General features: G+C 46.9%; 2 protein-coding genes across 2 annotated transcripts in view; both read right to left on the bottom strand.

Moving 5' to 3' along the window:
• Window positions 1-277: 277 nt before the first annotated feature.
• LOC115322592 lies at window positions 278-1207 on the bottom strand (the record flags this gene model as incomplete). The annotated part of the gene is made up of 1 exon (XM_029982951.4): window positions 278-1207. A coding segment is annotated over one exon (930 nt), but the record flags the coding sequence as incomplete, so codon positions are not given.
• Window positions 1208-4460: 3253 nt separating this feature from the next.
• The window catches only part of LOC121045838 (neprilysin-1), a 47114-nt gene continuing 33130 nt past the window's right edge, over window positions 4461-18444 (bottom strand). The window contains exons 18-21 of the mRNA XM_040499187.2: window positions 9188-9253; window positions 8590-8697; window positions 8131-8207; window positions 4461-4572 (exon numbers count right to left, since the gene is read on the bottom strand). Of these exons, the coding sequence (XP_040355121.1) occupies window positions 4473-4572; window positions 8131-8207; window positions 8590-8697; window positions 9188-9253 (351 nt within the window). The 3' untranslated portion in view covers window positions 4461-4472. The remainder of the gene's footprint in view (window positions 4573-8130; window positions 8208-8589; window positions 8698-9187; window positions 9254-18444) is intronic.

The following is an 18444-nucleotide window of genomic DNA, read 5'->3' as shown; positions in this document are numbered from 1 at the left end:
GGAGTTGCAACTTCGCGCATGCACAGGTTTCTTTTGCGGCAGTCCGTGTACACGGAGTCTCCGATGAGAGAGAGGGTTGAGCCGGTGTCGACTAATGCTAGATAATCTTTACCACCGATCTCTACCCGCACGTACGGACCCCTTTCAGGTGTCGAGTCCTGAGCCCGACATGCCGACGGCGCGAACGCTACCCGATCGCTGCCCGCGACTTCCGCCCCGTCGGCGAACTGACCCGGGGCCTCGGCAGCGGCCGGCAACCTTGATTCGGGCAACCCGATTACTGGCGCCGGCCCCGCGCGTTTTCCGAGTATCCGGATTCGGCCGCTGCCCACGTGCATTGCCGCCTGATGTGCCCAGGCTGGTGGCACCTGAAGCACCTGACTTGGGCGCGGTCGTCGCGTGCTACAGTTGATCTGTCGCTAACGGCACGCGGCGCGCCGCCTCGCCGAGCGCTGTTGTCGCTGCCGCGAGCGTCGTAACGCGTCACGTCTCCGCGGTATTCGACCGCGCCGCCCCCCCTACGGGGTTGCGCCCCGGCTGAGTGTGCGCTGGCTACCCTGCGCCTTTGCTCGAAGCCGAATGGGTCGAGGGCCCGAGGTGGAATGGCTCCGCCATTCCCGCGATCCGCGACGGCCACGTACGCCGTCTGCGACTCGACGTAACCGTCCGCGGCGCGTCCCGTCCACGCGCAACCCGGCTCCAAGGACTCCTCGGCTCTTGGAGGGGGCCGATACTGCAGCTCAGCGAGCAATCCCGCTTGAACCGTGCGCGCCTCTCTCGCCAGTGCTTCGAGGTCTGCGAAATCGCGTCCTCGAAGATACGCCTTAAATCTGGGGTGGCACTGGCGGATCGCCCTCGCTACTTTCTCCGCGTTAGGCGCGGAGGGTTCGGCCCGCGAGTAGAGCTCCTGGAGTGCACGGACGTACTCCACGAGGCTCTCATCCGGGTGCTGAGTGCGGCTCGCCAGCTCGTCGCGAATCCGCATCTCGTAGTCGGGAGGAAGGAATTCCTCCCGAAACCGCGCCCGGAAGTCCGCCATTGATTGGAACGGCGTTTGCAGCCGTCTCCAACGCGCGGCGTCGCCCGTCAGTGCAATCGGCACGATCTGCAGCAGGGCTGTTGCGTCCGATGCCCCCAAAGCGGTTACGTACGCGTCTAAATCCTGCAGGAAATCGTGCACCGATTTCCCGTCGGAGTACCCCGAGTACGTCGGCGTAGGCACGCTCAACCGCGGGCGGGGTATCGGCAAAGGCGCGGCACTCGCGACGCTTGGGGCTGTCCCCATCTGCCGCGACATCGCGTCCATCATCCGCGTCATTGCGCGCATCAGTTCACCGGCGTCTAGCACGCCTTCCGTCGCTGGTGAAGCTGGGGGCGAAGTCCCAGTCTCCGGGGGCGCGCGTGAGCCCGAGTCTCCGCTAATCGGAGCAGCCCCCGCGCTATCTCGCCCAGGCTCGTCCTCCGACGAACCGTCCTTACTCGCGCCGGTGGTCGACCTGGTGTCGACCATTGTCACTTTCTACCAACTCGAACACAATTCGCAAAATTCGAGCACGCTAACCTCCAAAATCCGCGAAAACGCAAAGTGCGCGACCTCTCAGGGAGGAGCGAAAGCAACGGCCAACCGATCGGGCCCCACGTTGGGCGCCAGATTATGTGGGTCGCTACCTGATCGACGCCCGATCGGGACGTGCCTCGCTCGCTCCCCAAGAAGTCACCGACACAGTGCGTGTTCAAAAGTGTTTACTCAAACTCACGTCGTCTGCGAGCCGCTCGTCGCTGTCGTCCCAATGACCTCCCTGACCGGTCCCTTTCGAAGTCGGCAGCCCAAGCCCCTTCCTTTGTCTTCGTTCCCCTTTTAAGACCTTCCCAAGTCCTTGTCCCGCCGACCGTCCAATCGGGAACCTTGCTGCGACCGACCCTCCGACGTCAGCGCTGGGTGAGGGGGCGCTTGCCCCATCCCTCCCGGAGAGCTCGGACGATCCGCGACTGGACGGCGACGTGAAACGGGAAGGTCACGGGGAACGAAGGAGCGCCCGGCAGCACGGCGACAGGGACCGGCGAGGTCACGGAGCGCGGAGGAGCCAGGGAGAGGGTCCCCACAAAGTATACAGGACTTAACAGGAGGCTAAGGTGTGGCGAGGACTGTACAGTTACGCCGCATTCACACTGGCAGCTGAACCGCATTCTCAAAGCGGTTGCGAACGCGGTTGCTTAAAGTAGTAGTACAAATTCACGCGCATTTGATTATGGAAACGAGCCAATCCGCTTCGCGGTTGCGATTCGAACGCCAGTGTGAATGCAGCATTAGGGTGTCGGTACTCACTTCTTTTTTTAAAAGTCTCATGCACGAACTTGTGAAGACGTGTTTTCTTATAAGTATGATTCCTAGAAGATGGCCCTGCAGAAAATCAAACCTTACCCGCTATTTATTTTTTTTTCAACCTACTTATCCGTGTAAATAATGCTTTATTCCTTGTCCGCTGCCTGATGCGAGTTCTCTGAAACTCAAAATAAGCGACTGTTATTGTGATATGCTCGTATACTGTTCAATATGTGCATTCACACTGTACAAAAGCAGTACTATTGGAGCTATTTGATCTTAAGTACAGCGGAAAAAGAAATTGAAGGTAAAGCAATGTATCGGACAAGATTAAAAGAAGAATAAACAGGTAGGACAAAGACAACACAACCAGATGTTTCAACCAGCTACGGACATCCTATATGTCCGTTGCAATACTCCTTTGCACGAGAGCACAAGGTCGCTGCCTTGATCAGTTCTTCCAAAAGCGAGCACTCGCGCTTGAAATGCACATCTCAAATCTAGGAGCACGGGTTAGCTTACGTTTCTGGCTTTGGCTGCAGTTTCAGCCTAAGGGTGAACGGATCGAGTATAGTTATCTGATGCGGTTATGTTGACTTTGTCCAACATGTTTATTCTTTATTTAATCCTGACCAGCACCAACACACTTTTCGTCTGTCACTAGCAATGTATGCTCTGAAAATAAACCATAGCTTTCAGGGTGTGAAAAAATAAAAATGTTGTATTAACTCGCTGTCAGCACTCAAAAAGCAGCAGCGCACCCAGCTGCGGCCGCCAGTTTTTGTGAAACCTCAATCCAGCGCTGAACTGGCGCATTCTCGATCCGGTACACTTTGCATTGACCGCTAGCACATGGCATGTAACAACGAAGAGTATGGGCAAATAATTATAGAGGCGGTGTTGAGTAGTGCCTCGCGTTTAATAAAGCATGATACGCCCTGCATAGTTTGTTTCGTGTAGTTTCTTGTTACCATATGACCATGTTCGGAAATGTGCGACCGCCAAGTTCTCACTGAGTCGTCTTCGGACGCGCACAAATAAATTTACCATCCAAAGCGCTACAGCGCAAAGTTGTGTGATTATCACAGGTTGCTGCAACGCAAGTGTGGCTACAAGGCCTTTTTTAGCTACACACTTGCCCCAAGAATTTCGTTTTTCATCGTCAGTCGATTGCGATGAGTGGATCACTAAGGCCTATAATAGGGCTTTCTGCCAAACTCATATCGTCCAAGGAGTTGCTCACACCACTTTTTCGACGACAAGCGGACCAATTCTAACCCAATGCCGTTCCGTTACTCGGATAAAGTTATCATTGCCATTCCGAACCATTTGATGGCATGCAAAAGTGGCTTCAAGAACCTGCGTACAACGTAGCCTGAGGCTGCCGTTTAATTGAAAATAAAATGTTCTTCCTTCTTCGAGACACGGGTGCCGGGCGCCGAGAGCTTACCTGCATGCATTCCGAGTTACATTTAACTGCTCATTTGTTTTATCATTGTAAAAAGCCATTCAAAATCCCATACCGTCCTCGCTCTTCCGGAGAGTTGAAGTGATATGGCCTGCCGTAAGCCAGCTTGGTTTGCGCAAGGCGGCAGATATATTTTATAGAAACACGTTATTGGGTCTCGTGATTCCCTGCATTAGTATCGCGTGGTGAACAATGTATCACTTGTTCACCGACCATGTCGGAAAGAATCAACCACTCACCGATCAGTTTTGTCAAATAAAATTTCCACGCTTTTATCCCTCACCAGTCTTGACAACGCAGTACCTAATCAGATATATGAGTGATCGCATTTAGAGTGTGGCTTCATTATGTATATATTATGAAAAGTTCCACTCCTGCTAACGCCTTCAACTAATAGCCACAGTCTCGAATAAATAAATAAAATATCTGCGCGCTTGCTTCACGATAACACAGACACGTGGGTTGTGTCCATAAAGAGCGCGAAATGCTTGAGAAAAATTCGGCTGCCGAAAACTATTTACCGACCTTTCGATTACGCAGGCTTAAGGATGATATCATTGTTTATATTTGAAGTTAATTCACAATTTGATCAAATTTATTTGCACAATATTAGCACTTCATATAAAATTGCTTTCCTTATTTTCTTTTTTTTTCTTTTTTTTTAGTATTGGTTTCTTCTGATTACCAGACAATGCATTTCTGTTCGGGGTTCATGATGGTCCCGACTCTGCACCCGAATGCATCCGCGAAACGCTCGAAGTTCATCAGCGGAATGATTGTCCTGCGGAAAAAGAAGACGAAGCACGAGTTATTAAATAAAAAATCAAGTTTCATGGTTTCAATTTAGGTCCCACCTTTAAATGTCAAACACTCTAAAACAGTCAAAACGACCATTAGGAACTACAAGCACGCCTCTCAAAAAAAAAAAAAAAAAAAAAAAAACGAGCACGGCATCTTGTCTTTTAGATATGCTAGATATAGGGAAGCGCACTCGCACAGTACCGTTTTCTTCCGTTTCGTTATGTTACGGCAGCTTACGTCTGCTTACGTTGAGAGTCACTGGAACACATATGCTATGAGTAAAGCGTGGTAAACAATTCAATGGGTAGCTTTCCCCGTAAGAAAACGTAAACAAACACTCCTGTGGGAGCAGGCCCTCTACAGTAAACAGTAAACATTCTTTAGACTCTGGGCATATTTGGCGCCATGGTGTAGTTATGACTGCGCGGTTCAAAGAACAGCAAGAAAAGTAGTAACAAAAAAAACAGCATAATACAAAACTGCCACTCTGCGTGTCACAACTTTTGTTTTTCCAGAACATTCCAACTTTTAATTAACATTACCAAAAAAAAAATGAAAGGCGTTTACAACTCCCTGTCACGCCGAATTGGAGCGCAGCTCTTGAGGAGGAGGAGGGAAGGGTACTGAGGGGAGGGTATAGCCCTCCTCCTACCTCGTGATCCTGCCTGCTACTCCTGAACGAAAGGGCTTCCGTTCGAAGCCGGCCGAGGGACAAGAGATAAAAGTCTTTTAAAATTATTTGTCGGAGTAATGAAAATTCGGATTCGTCCCCCGTGCTCATCCTCCCTGCTCCCCTCCTTTCTCCTCCTCCCCTCACGGGGGTCACGTGATCTCCTCGGAGGGAGAGGAGGGGGTCACGTAACCCCCGGACCTGGGGGGGGGGGGGGGGGGGGGGGGGTCACGTGACCTGGGGGTGTCGTGTGACCTGGGGGGGGGGGGGGGGGTCACGTGACCTCACGGTTACGCCGACGGCGACGTTGCTCAGGCCGGAAACGGGCGCCTAAGAGCTGCGCTCTAAAACTACAAGGTAGTGTGTTGGTAATGCAATTATTGCAAAGGTGCAGGCGAGCTTGACAAAATTAACGATGATAATCCTTGGAGAAGGGAACAAGGGGGACAGAGAACAAATACAAATCTATAAACACAGCTAGGTGACTGGTGCACGCTGGAAACCTTAAAACAATGCAGGTCGTTCACTTTTGTTGGTGTTAGACTGGTGACAGCTGATAAAACCCGTTTGCCCTACTGACGTCTAACTCCTGACTAGCTAAGTTGGTAGAGCGCCCCACTGGAAATAGAGATGTCCCTGGCCTGTTATCATGACTAGGCCCATTTTTTCAGCGCACACCAGTCACCTAGCTGTGTTTGGAGATTTGTATTTGCCCTTTGCCCCCTTGTTCCCTTTCTCCAGGGATTCTTATCGTTAACTTAATGCGTGCCTTAAATTTCCCATAGCAAGTTTCAGTAAAGCAATTATACTTCAAAAACTATACCCGTTCCAAACGAAAGCATACCAGTAAGACATGTAGAAGGAAACCCCAAACGCACAGTAACAAGGTTACAATATCTCTTTGTGTCTCACATTTTTGCAATTGTCACTATAAAATAAAATTATATCTTCATGCTATATCAAACCCTCTAATTGCGTTTCAACAGCAGAATACAACGGCTAGCAAACCTAAGCACAATGTTCGCTACTAGAATTAAAAGTCTTAAACGCCGTCCTGGAACGCTACGTGATGTAGGAGCGTGCTACCCCTGTGGCTACGGTGGATGTTCTACATCCGTTGTGACTCTGATCAGGTACTTAGACCACTCGCGAGATGCTACTCAGCGAGGTGGAATTTGGAACAGACTCACCCGACTTCACCCGGTGGGTAAGCGATAACAAGTACTGCAAATTGCCCGCGCGACGCATCACTTCGCTATTTCCTATAACCTCCCCCTTAATGTGCCGCGCGGCAAACTCTATGAAAAGAGCGTTCCACGTTCTTTCTTTGTACTCTTCGCTTCTTCATCGCACCCGAACGATATCCACTTCTTCATCTAGCGGCAAAAAGAAGGAACTGCGAAAAGTGTATCATAGCTTACGTTGAGACTCTTTTGGCTTTCATTTTATTATTGCGCTTTCACTGGGCAACTCTCGGTGCGTTATCACTGGGAAGCTCTCGGCAGCTTAAAATATCCTGACACTATCCGATAGCCATTTATTTATTGGCGAAGCAACACAGAGGCCGTGCTCCAAAATTTACCCGATCTTACTCAGGGTAAGGGTTTTGTACCTTTGCTTTCGAAAACCTACCCGCGTCCGGCGTCGCCCTCTGTGTTATCACGTGACACGACCTGCCGGAGTAGCTCGGATCTATTTAGGGAAGATTTAGAACACAGCCACAGTGAGGTAGTTTACACGCTCCTCACCACGTGGCGTTGACGTGACTATATCTATTTCAATCAGGGTTGTTGTCGTCTTTGCATCATGGGTGAACTGGTTGCCGTTCACACAAACTAAAACGACAAAAACGACGAGGCCCCAAGACAGACATGTCTCAAGCACCGTGTGGCAACAACCTTAAAATATGCATGACATTTACGGCCGACCAGTCATAAATGAAAAAAATGCAGGTATTGTATTTCACTTGAAATTGCTTCCTGGAGCTATTCTTTCTACTGGTGGCCACGTGTAGAACACATGGTAATTCAAACGACTCGTAGTGGTTTATGTGTCCAACAACAAAAAGTGAAAGCCGTTTACAACTGGGTGTAACGCCGAATTAGAGCGCAGCTCTTGAGGAGGAGGAGGGAAGGGTCCTGAGGGGAGGGTATACTCCTCCTCCTCCTCCTCCTTCTCCTCCTCCACCCCTTATTGGTCAATCTTCTCCGGGGGGGTCACCTGACCTCGGGGGGGGCAGGGGTCACGTGTCCTGGGGAAAGGGGGGGTCACGTGACCTCGGGGCACATGACCCGGAGGGGTCACGTGACGTGGGGGTCACGTGACCTCGGGGACGTTACCCTGGGAGGGAGGGGTCACGTGACCTAGGGGAGAGGGCACGTGACCTCGGGAGGGGGTTCACGTGGTCACGTGACCTCGGGGGGCGGGGGTCACGGGACCCCCTCCCTGAGGTCACCGAAGGTACCCGAGGTCCTCCCGAAGGAACCCGAGGTCCTCCCGAGGTCCTCCCGAAGGAACCCGAGGTTTTCCCGAGGTGCTCCAGAAGGAACCCGAGGTCCTCCCCAGATCCTCCCGAAGGAACCCGAGGTCCTCCCGAGGTCCTCCTGAAGGAATCGAGGTTCTCCCGAAGGCACCCGAGGTCCTTCGGAAGGACCTCGGGTTCCTTCGGGACAATTTACCCATAATGCACCGCAGGGTTACGCCGACGGCGACAGCGACGCCACTGAAGCCGGAAACGGGCGCCTAAGAGTTGCACTCTAAAATGTCTGAACCACTCTCTCGATCGGTGCCATGTTGCCACGCCGACATGACCAATTCTAAATGTCTGGATTCACGAGTGCTGTTCGTGCATTTACCATCATCTCTTACCTGAACCTATTGGGTATTGCATCCCGAGGCTTCAGGAAGAAGTACATGGATCTTTTCCTCGCAACTTCACACCTTGACTGTTTCGAGAGAAATGTAACGAGAGAATAAGAAAAAATCAATTCGAAAAATAAAGTGTGGATTTAATGCAGCCGCAAAGATAGCCGGTCCTCCTCCTAAGCTTTTCCCAAAAGTTATATTAGTGATGTCAGTTGGCGCACCTAAGATCTCCTAACTAAATATAAATGTAGGTAAGTTCGGTCGCACAGGACACTATTTAACAAGCCACAACGAAACTGAAAAGAATATATGTTCCAAACCAGTAGTAAGTCTTACAGTTAGAGCAATCTAATACAGATAATTTACCAGGCCTTAAAATTTGCAACGTGTCAAAAGTTGGTACGCGTGCATAGTTATTGACGCGTTTGTGCCGGAATACTTAGAGCGTCTGTATTAACTCACGAGAGCATAGGCAATGAAGAATAATTGATCCATAGTGTAGGGCTCCGTTCCTGGGATGGAATAAATGCCGTACTTCTCTTCGTACTTCGTCATGTAGACACGATACGCCTGTTGGGCAACAAACAATTTGATTAGACACTCCTTCCATAAATTAAAATTTTTGTTTCATGCAGTCTCCAATGTTTCTCAACTTTAAGCTAATAATAAAAATTCTGCATAAGAATATTATTCAAAAAATTAAGACGCATTATAATTAGTTAAAATGAATTCGCATTGCAATGTGATCGCAAAAAGTCATCCAGAGCTTTTCTGATTGCATGCATTTGTAATCATCGATCGTATCCGCAAACCAAGTTAGATGATGCATCTACAATCATGTCCAAAAGCAGTCAATTCTAAAACCATGTGTGAAATTATGACCTAAACGACACGTTTCCTTTTGTTCCCAAAGCACCCGCTGAATATTCTGGGGAAAAAAGCGTGACAACCAAACAAAAACATTTCTGATGTTACGATGGGTACGCCTCCTGTATTATGGGAACAATCATAGGAAAGTAAAAATGCTTAAATCACAATATTTGTGCGCAAAATATAGTACCTTGAAAGCTTGTCGCAAACCGGCGTTGTCTGCAATGCTGCTCTCCAACGTTCCGTTGACATTCAGCTATATGACAAACAAAATAAACACGTAAATCAAAACGTCCAAGCTGATGAAGACACACGTGAATTAAGACGTCGTAAAAGTGTAGTCCTTCTATTGCATGTATTTCATTAGTATAACTCCTGGTTTTATCAACATTAACTTGACACATTGGTTCACAGAGCTGAAGTCAAAATAAAGGCGCATAAACTAAACTTCCGAGTCTCTTGGTTCCTAGCCGGTTCTCATTTCCACTCGTCTGCATCGCAACATTCCGGGCGTTTTAAGAAATTACTTCTGACCCACTGAAATAACGGTAATGGGCTGGTAAACTAGCAAACTCAAACTTATAATTATAATTCTTTGCTTCATCCCTTGTCTCGGGTTTCATAAGTGTAAATTGCGACCTGATTCATTTACAACATGTTGTACCTAAATATCATCAAACCTATTTTTTTTTAACTTCCCGGAAAAGTTTAAAGTAATGTTCGACATTTATTGAACCAAAAAACTGCAAAACAAATTACGTATTAGTAAAACAATATATAAAACGTCTGATTGTAAGGTGACCTGGTTTCGGTTAGTTAGTTTTGTTCATCGCACTACTGTTCAAACCAAGCCTATAAGGAGAGCAAATCGTCTGCTTCTTGCGCTGGAGTTGCGCTGACATCAGAACGACGCCGAGCTCTGATTAGCTCTGATAGAAAGGATAGTGGGTAGACCTCAATGTCTTGAGGTTCACTCACTGATTGGCTTTGATCGGAAGGATAGTGGGCTCAATGCTAAATGCCTTGAAGTTCACCCACTATTTTTTTTTTAATCATTCAGAAATAATTTGGCGTTTTGACATCATCGCAACTCCTGTACAAAAAGCAGACGAACTTGCGCCCCGCATAGCATAATTGTTATTTCAATTGTCCTCGAAGTAAATTGAAAACTATAGTCACTGATAGGATGATAATAACAGGGAGGTATTTTAGTTGCTCCGCCACAAGCGCCAGTTTCCTCCTTCGATAACACTTCATCGTTTCATGAGCTTCTAGCGTGCGCGCACAGCTAAAACTCGGAGGAGGGCAATGAGCGCGTGCCAAAGGCGGGAATTCCAAAGAGACGGCCTGCTGTTCTCATTCAGTCAGTGAATATAGTAGTTATGTCGCCTTCTCCAATCACGTGGTCATCGAACTTTATGCAGCATAAAACGTCTCTTCGTCTAAAACAGGCTACACCTGCACACAATTGTTTTTGTTTGTTTGTTGTTGTTGTTGTTTTTTTTCATGGATTGGAACAAAAATTGGCAAGCGGTAAACTTGTAAAAAACCTCTTGAGCCGCCTCGGTTGCTCCGAACACAGCGCCAGTATAGGCGGGTACCCCAGTTGGCAGCTTCCAACTCATACTTCAGGCGCCCACAATCTGACAGACTTATCGCGGAGAAGGCTTTATGTGACCGGGATTTCGGTTGTATACGTCAGAAGATCCCTACGGAGGTCTAAATGACTCCTCAGTCATCCGCTGGGGCGTACCAAATGCCCTTGGATAGTATTGCGCGTAAAAACACTGTTTTAATTTAAAGACCGTTGGCAGACTCGGAAACTTTTTTTTTCTACATTGACACTATTCGTTGGTGTTAAAGTACATCGGGCTGCACAACTTTCACTTTCGCGCATCGCACTTGTCATGTGCAGCGCCACTTGAACTATTCTCATTTGATAAGTGATATTACGTACCGAAGACCTGCTACCCTTTTGCAAGTAATATGGGGCTTTAAACAGTACAATAAGTTTTACGAAGGTTCCTCACATCATAGTTGCCTACGCTTTGCACACGCGTCAGATTACATCCGCCATTGCTGACCTACCCTTGTCTTACCGAGATACCGAGTCACTGAAATGGGCGTTGACGAGGCTCCAGAAAGGCGAATCCTAGGGAGGACACTCTACCACTTAAAGTGGCAATAATCTGGCCATCTACGGTAATTATGAAGTGAGGTAAACGGAATAAGGAGAAACAAAAACTGAAAGTCGATTATGACGGCTTTCATTCACAGCTGCTGAGGAGTGTCTATATGAATAAGACAAACAGGGACGCAACATCTGTAATCGGCTCATTTTCACTGGGAAGTCTAAGGGACTGTTTCATTACCTAATAATAATAGTCAAGAACAGTTCGTAAAACAACAAACGCCACCGTAACTAGCCAAACCTTGTCCTTCCTAAGTTGTCAGCGATTCATTTTCTAATGACTTACACCGTCCAAATATGCGCAGCATCCTCCCGGAGAATCTATCATTGTAGCCATAAGTCGCGCTGCTGCGCAGTGCGCCAGCACAGAGTTGGTTCTTGAAGGCGAAAACAGTATCTGCGCCTTATAGTTCGCTATAATGCTTCCGCTGATCTAGGTGATAGCTTGTCAGTGCACTTCCATAGCAAAGACCTCCCAAACAAAAAAAAAAAAAAAAGATCGATTGGTAGATTCTTCGGGAATGCGTTGGCATGACTCCTGGAAACGCCACACACGTCCTCTTTTGTAAAAAGCTAACACTGACCCCTTCACTTTTTTCTTTTGGCTTTCTCTTTGGCTTCCTCTATATTTTGCTGCCTTTCTTTGACCTCGTTACGGAGTCACTGTTAGCGTTTCCAAAAGGGGGGCGTGTGTGGCGTTTCCCAAGGGTCATGCTAACGGATTGCCCAACAATCCACCAATGGATCTTCCTGTAATTTTTTTCATCTCTTTCCTGTGCTCTGCCTGTCAGAGTATGTCGACGTCCTTGGATACGGTCGTCCATATCACTCATGGAAAGAACCACATCCATACCACTCGTGGAATGGACCGCGTCTATATCACTCGTGGAGTGAACCGCATCCATCCTTTTAACTATGCACACACATCGAAACCCACGCACCGCTACTACGGAAACCCAGAGCGAAGAACAACTGGTAACTGCACAGCGGCAACTGAGCACGCCCGTATTCCACCGCGCCGCTGCGCAACACCTCCTAAGAAACAAAGCCGTAGTGCTAAATGAGATGGCGCCATCAGAGAAGGCCAACACTGGGCACAGATTGGACACGACGATTTCGTCAACATTCGGCTCAAATTTGACCCGAAACCGAGAGCTGACGCAGCATTCGTTTCCAATCTGTGTCCAGCTTCGCCCTTCTCTGATGACGCCATCTCTTTCAGCACTGGGTGATTTCAGATAAGGTCGACCAAAGGATGGCTAGTCGACATTTTCAAATCAACTGATGTTTTTATATGTTATTGTCTTGTGTCTGGTATGAACGAATCCAAACTTAGTTTTGACTAGAAAAAATACTTGGGGACAGGAAAAATCGTAATGCATGAGGTGGTGGACAGTTGCATTAACGCGCACTGATGGAGGGGGCCCGTTTGAGAGTGAATAACTAAAGCGATAACATTAGGAGAACTCTAATACGTTTTAGGCGCAAACTATGAGTATAGCTTGCTTGTAATATAAAGTAATCATATTTATTTAAAATTTATTTATTTTTCTAAAAATTGACAAACATGCCTGCTCGAACGACAAATGGCAAACTTTGTAGGTCTGTATCTCATGAAATAATTTAATCATTATGATATAATTTGCATATATTATTCTACTAATATATAGCTAATATTTAAAAAATAACTACGGTATCTTTGTGATACAATAGTTAGGATATATTTAGTCAAACATGGAAAAAAAATCAAACAAAGAAACATTCCGATGCGAATAAAAAAAAAACGCCACCCTCGATTTTTTTTAAATTTAGGTAACCTGTTATACTCTATTACGGCATTCATTTCCATTAACAACATGTTGCATCATTTTATTGACAAAGAAGATACAACTCCCCAAAGTAGGGTCCTTTTTCAAAGCCTACACTTAGCAGTGTTTTATACAAGAACTGACTCTGAGTTCCAGTTTCATGAAACCAACACACATATTTTATATATTCTTATTCAGATGAGGCCAATGATAACTAAAGAAATCGTTCACACACTTAAATTAAGGAGAAACTACTGTGTACAAAGAGGTATCATATTACGGACTAGTGATCCGAGAAAAGATCATGCAGCCATCGGCCACTAGGAACTTTGTTTACTTTATTCTCCTGCGACACTATATGCTATTCCCTCTTCCGCTCTACCTTCATCTCTCTCTCTCTCTCTCTCTCATATATATCCCTGATATATATCCAGAACAAAAACATGTTCAAGCATTCCCTTTCTGCGTGGTAGTGTTCTGTGGCAAGCAAAAATCATTTCCTCGCTAAGCTCACGATTATGGCAAAATAGTTGCCGGAAACCGCAGACGACACTCGTCGCTAGTTCTGGCAAAACGGCCGATACAATCTTTTTTCCGCATTTCCCCGCTCGCTGTCAAGGACAAGGGGGTTCGCTTCAACCAGCAAAACATGGCCGCCGACGCCTGTTTACTGAGCAGTCATGCCTGTCGCCATCTCACTCGCTGGCGTCACGGGCGATAATATCAGGCACAAAGGGGCACACCAACCGGCAGCATTATCCCCAAATGCTCGAGCCTCGCGTAAATACATAGAGTGTAAACGCTGTCGCCATGTTATCGTAGTAAGACCGCCCCCCCCCCTCCCCCAACGGGGGACTGCAGTACGCGACGGCGTACTAACACAACGGCGACGATATCGACATCGCGGGCTCCGAATTTTCCCATAGTTCTAGTCCACGGGCATTTCTCGAAACGCTTGATATTGTGTACGCCCGCCTGGAAGGATTTCAGGCGCGTAGTTAAGATAAGGCGGTTCTCCGCGGCAAAAGAAAGCAATTTCACAAAAGCTTAAAAGCGGCGGCGACGCGTGTGCGGTGAACGCCTGTAGTTTTGGTGTAGACAGGGTGTGTGTGTTCTCGTTGTTGACACCAGCCGGCGATAAGGCACTGCAGGCGGTAGCTCAGTACAGCAAGGGCTAATCCGAGTGACCATCAACGTAACCCCACCGCCAACCCCTCGCGAACCGGTCGCCGACATGGCTCAGGCTGTGTCATGAACCACGTGGTAGAAGCTCGGGTGCTTTCATATCAGCGCGTGGAGGGACGACAGTGCGATACCGGAAAGTCTTTTTCGAAGGCCGCTGACCACAATTTTTTGTCTGGAGACTTTCCCTCTTTCTTCCTTTGACGTGGATCAAGCTTTGCCGACAGCCTCAGTTGTGACCTCTCTTTTCAAATGTACGTTTGCAGTGAGTGAGCTCCTCAGCCTCGGACTTGTCACTTGTGCACCCAGTAGTTCTTTCACTTGGCAATTATATGCCATCAGTTGGGGTTTAATTTCTATTATTTATGTATACATTATGAAGACGTCCTGGAGCTCCGAACGAGTGTTTTGTGCAGATTACTTTTGCAAACACAAAAAGACTATACCAAAGCAGCGGAATTTTCGAAGTGTTGGCGAGTTGGACCTAAACTCGTTGAAGCAAATTCTTCCGCCTGACTGTTCCACCAAAGTGAGTGCGACGGACTACCTGTGCTACCATTGCTTCATGCACATCACTAAGGAGATCTCGATGCGAAGCTCAGAGCAGTGCCCTGACATATTTGTGCCAGCTGAAGAAGCAATTGAAGATCTAAATCGCAGCATACTACCTACAGATGTGTCGCCGCTGAGACAACCAAGCGTCGTAAGAAGTCGGGACAGGCCTGCCTATGTCAAGAGAAAGCAGACAGAACTGGAGCAGGTTGCTGTCAAGAATATACGCTCAAGGCTACGTATTGCGTACGACAGGGACGCACCATCGGGGTTGTCCGAACCAACATGCTCCACATGCACTGAGTGGGTGGACAACTTTCGGCAGGCCTTTGAAACCGCCACCTCTCTCCGGGAACGTTGTCAACTGCTTACACTCCTGCCGTCAACACTGACGAAGAATGAGGTTCAAAAGATGATTCCACAGGCCTCAATGTACCTCATCAGTAAATCCCGAAAACTCAAGGAAAAGCATGGCGTGTGGTATGAGCCGGATACTTACACGAGGTGCAAGGTGAGCCCTGAGAACCTGTCTGCTGCCCTAGAGTACTTCACGAAAGACGAGCTACAATGTTCGCGCCGAAGTCCCAACCAGAAGGACGTCATCTCTGTCATGCTCAACGGAGAGAAAACGTTCGTGCCAAAGCGCTTCATGACACGCTCAATACGAGAGGCCTTCCGTATATACAAAGACAAGCATCCCGATTCCGGCGTTGGGCTATCGAAATTTTATTCGTTGCGCCCTAGATGGGTCCAATGTATTCCACACCAGGAAGTGTGCGTTTGTGTGCGCTGCGCCAATTATTATCTTTGTATTGCCGCTCTAGAGAACGTTACAGGCTCAACATTCAACACTGGTGAAATGAACTCGGCATTTCTGTGCGACCCAGCAACAGAACTGTGCCTTCAAGGAGACTGTGATCACTGCCCAAAAGGCCAGTTTCTTACACTCCAGGAACTTGATATCCCGGAGGATGAAGAGATTGTGCTTGCAACATGGGAGTCCGGCGACCTTGTGAAAAAAACTTTGGAACCTGAGACTTTCCTAAAAGTCATCCAAGTGACGGTTGGAAGTTGGTGACTTCACAACCATATCCGGCAAACGCAAGGTAAAGCGATCTACGATGAAAAACAGTGCATGCAACGCGGGAGCATTGTCTTTCATTTTGACTTTGCTGAAAACTGGACCATCGTGCTTCCTGACGAAGTGCAAGCATATCACTGGAAAAAAAAACAAGTTTCGATATTTACATGTGTAGTGACGACAAGAAAATCTACAAACAGCTTTGCCATCATCAGTGAGGACCTGTGTCACGACGCCGCTCACGCTTGTTTGGCTCTAGAAAAAGTGAAGGAGTGGGTTGAAGACAAGGTTGCGGTATACTCGTACGTGACGTACGTAAGTGACGGCGCCGCCAGTCATTTCAAGAATCGCTACCAGCTTCACCAATTTGCAAAGGACGATTGCCCACAAGCCCAGTGGTTATTTTCTGCATCTGGACATGGGAAAAATGCATGTGACGGAGTGCGGACTCGTGAAGCACCAGGCCACGCTGAACAACCTGAGAAAAGGTTCAGTGAGCGCAATTCAGACGGCCAGGACAATGGTAAGCGTTCTATCAAAGAAACTGAAAGGCGTGCATCTTGTATATCTGGACGAAAATGAGGTTGTTCGGTATCGTGAACAAAAAAAGGAAGAGTGGCTGACGGTGCGCGCCTTCCCTGGCATTCAGTCTTGGCACGCGTGGCGGCTCAGCAAGTCATCAACAGAAGGGACCTGTGACGTATATGTAGCACGGACAGTCGGATCTGCTTGGAAGCAACTTTATTAAATGGGTACAGCGAGGAAAACCTTAGCGTAAAGTGCCGAATTTGATTTCCCAAGGACTGCTCATTTTGAATGCAGGGACATCTTATTTATCACATTTTTCTTCACGGGGTATTTAACCTACTGTTTTTGTTGGTGGTTACTAATAATTTTTATCTGATCACTATAAAAAAAATCCCAAAATGTTATCCTCGAGCAGGATAAAATATATCGGCTTGCCACGATTCATTCATACACCGAGAGCATCGAAGCTGCTCCAGGTAGGCACTATGGCATCCGTCACCTGAAATTGTTTGTAATCGTAAATACAAAGTCAACCTAAATATCTTACTATTATATCTTTGTTTTTGTGTGTGGAAGTAAAGTTATTTATTTTACTCTAGATGTAAAATATACCGGAAGGTACAACTTCACACTGCATCATCTTTTCTCAAATCATTAGTCTCTAATATGATACCACTTTGTACGCTTATGTAAAATGCTGTATATAGTTTCTCCTCCCTTTTACTGTGTGACCGATCGCTCTTTTTATCAATGACCTCATCTGAATAAATGTATATAAAAGATTTGTGCAAGTTTCATGAAACTGGAACTCAGAGTCACTTCTTGTATAGGACACTGCTAAGTGTAGGCTTTGAAAAAGGACCCTACTTTGGGGAGTTGTTTCTTCTTTCACAGTGCAATGATGCAACATGTTTTTAATAGAAATGAATGCCGAAATAGAGTATAACAGGGTACCCAAATTTAAAAAAAATCGAAGGTGGTGTTTTTTTTTTATTCGCATTGGAATTCTTCTTTGTTTGATTTTTTTCCCATGTTTGCCTAAATATATTGTAACTATTGTGTCACTCAGATACCTTATTTATTTTTTCAATAATAGCCACATATTAGTAAAATAATGTCTGCAAGTTATGTAATAATGATTAAATTATTTCATGAGATACAGATTTCCAAAGTTTGCCATTTGTCGTTCGAGCAGGCATGTTTGGCAATTTTTAGAAAACCAAATAAATTTTTAATAAATATTATTACTTTATATTACAAGCAAGTTGTACCCATAGTTTGTTTGTAAAAAGTTTTAAAATTCTCCTAATTTTATTGTTTTAATTATTCACTTTCAAACTTGCCCCCTCCATCAGTGCGCGTTATTGCAACTGTCCACCTCTCCCTGCCTTACGATTTTTCTTGTCTCCAAATTTTTTTTCTGGTCAAAACTAAGTGTGGATTCGTTTATACCAGACACTAGACAATGTCATATAAAAACATCAGTTGATTTAAAAATGTCGACCAGCCACCCTTTGGTCGATCTTATCTGAAATCACCTCACTACGGCTTCGTTATCTAGGAGGTGTCATGCTCCGCGCCAGCTGTGCGCGTGACTGACGAAAACGAAAGGTCTCGTTTTCACGAAAACCCGGCGGTGTCTGTCAGTCTGTCAGCGCGGGGGGAAAAGGAGAGGTTGACGCGTGCTCACGTCAGCGCTTCGGACCAATGAGAGCATCGCACGCGACAAATGACAAACGAAATACACAGCCGAGTTTTCATCCAAACGCGCGTCCATGTTTCCGCCGAGCACTCAGGAAACCAACCAGTGAAAAATCGAGCCCAACAAATAACATCCAAACATATTTTGTTTTACGAATATACATATATATATATATATATATAGAGAGAGAGAGAGAGAGGCATGTTGGCTTGGAGGCCGAAGGCGTAGATAACAGATGCAAGGTGACGGTAGAAAACAAACCGGGAGGATTTTACTCGACGTTTCGACCTGAGGCAGGTCTTCGTCAGGAATGACGAAGACCTGCAATGACGAAGACCTGCCTCAGGTCGAAACGTCGAATAAAATCATCCTGGTTTGTTTTCTACCGTACCTTGCATCTATA

This window comes from Ixodes scapularis, unplaced genomic scaffold (assembly GCF_016920785.2).
Source record: "Ixodes scapularis isolate PalLabHiFi unplaced genomic scaffold, ASM1692078v2 PGA_scaffold1__304_contigs__length_218370807, whole genome shotgun sequence".
NCBI lineage: Eukaryota > Metazoa > Arthropoda > Arachnida > Ixodida > Ixodidae > Ixodes > Ixodes scapularis.
This window is presented reverse-complemented; position numbering and strand designations above follow the sequence as displayed.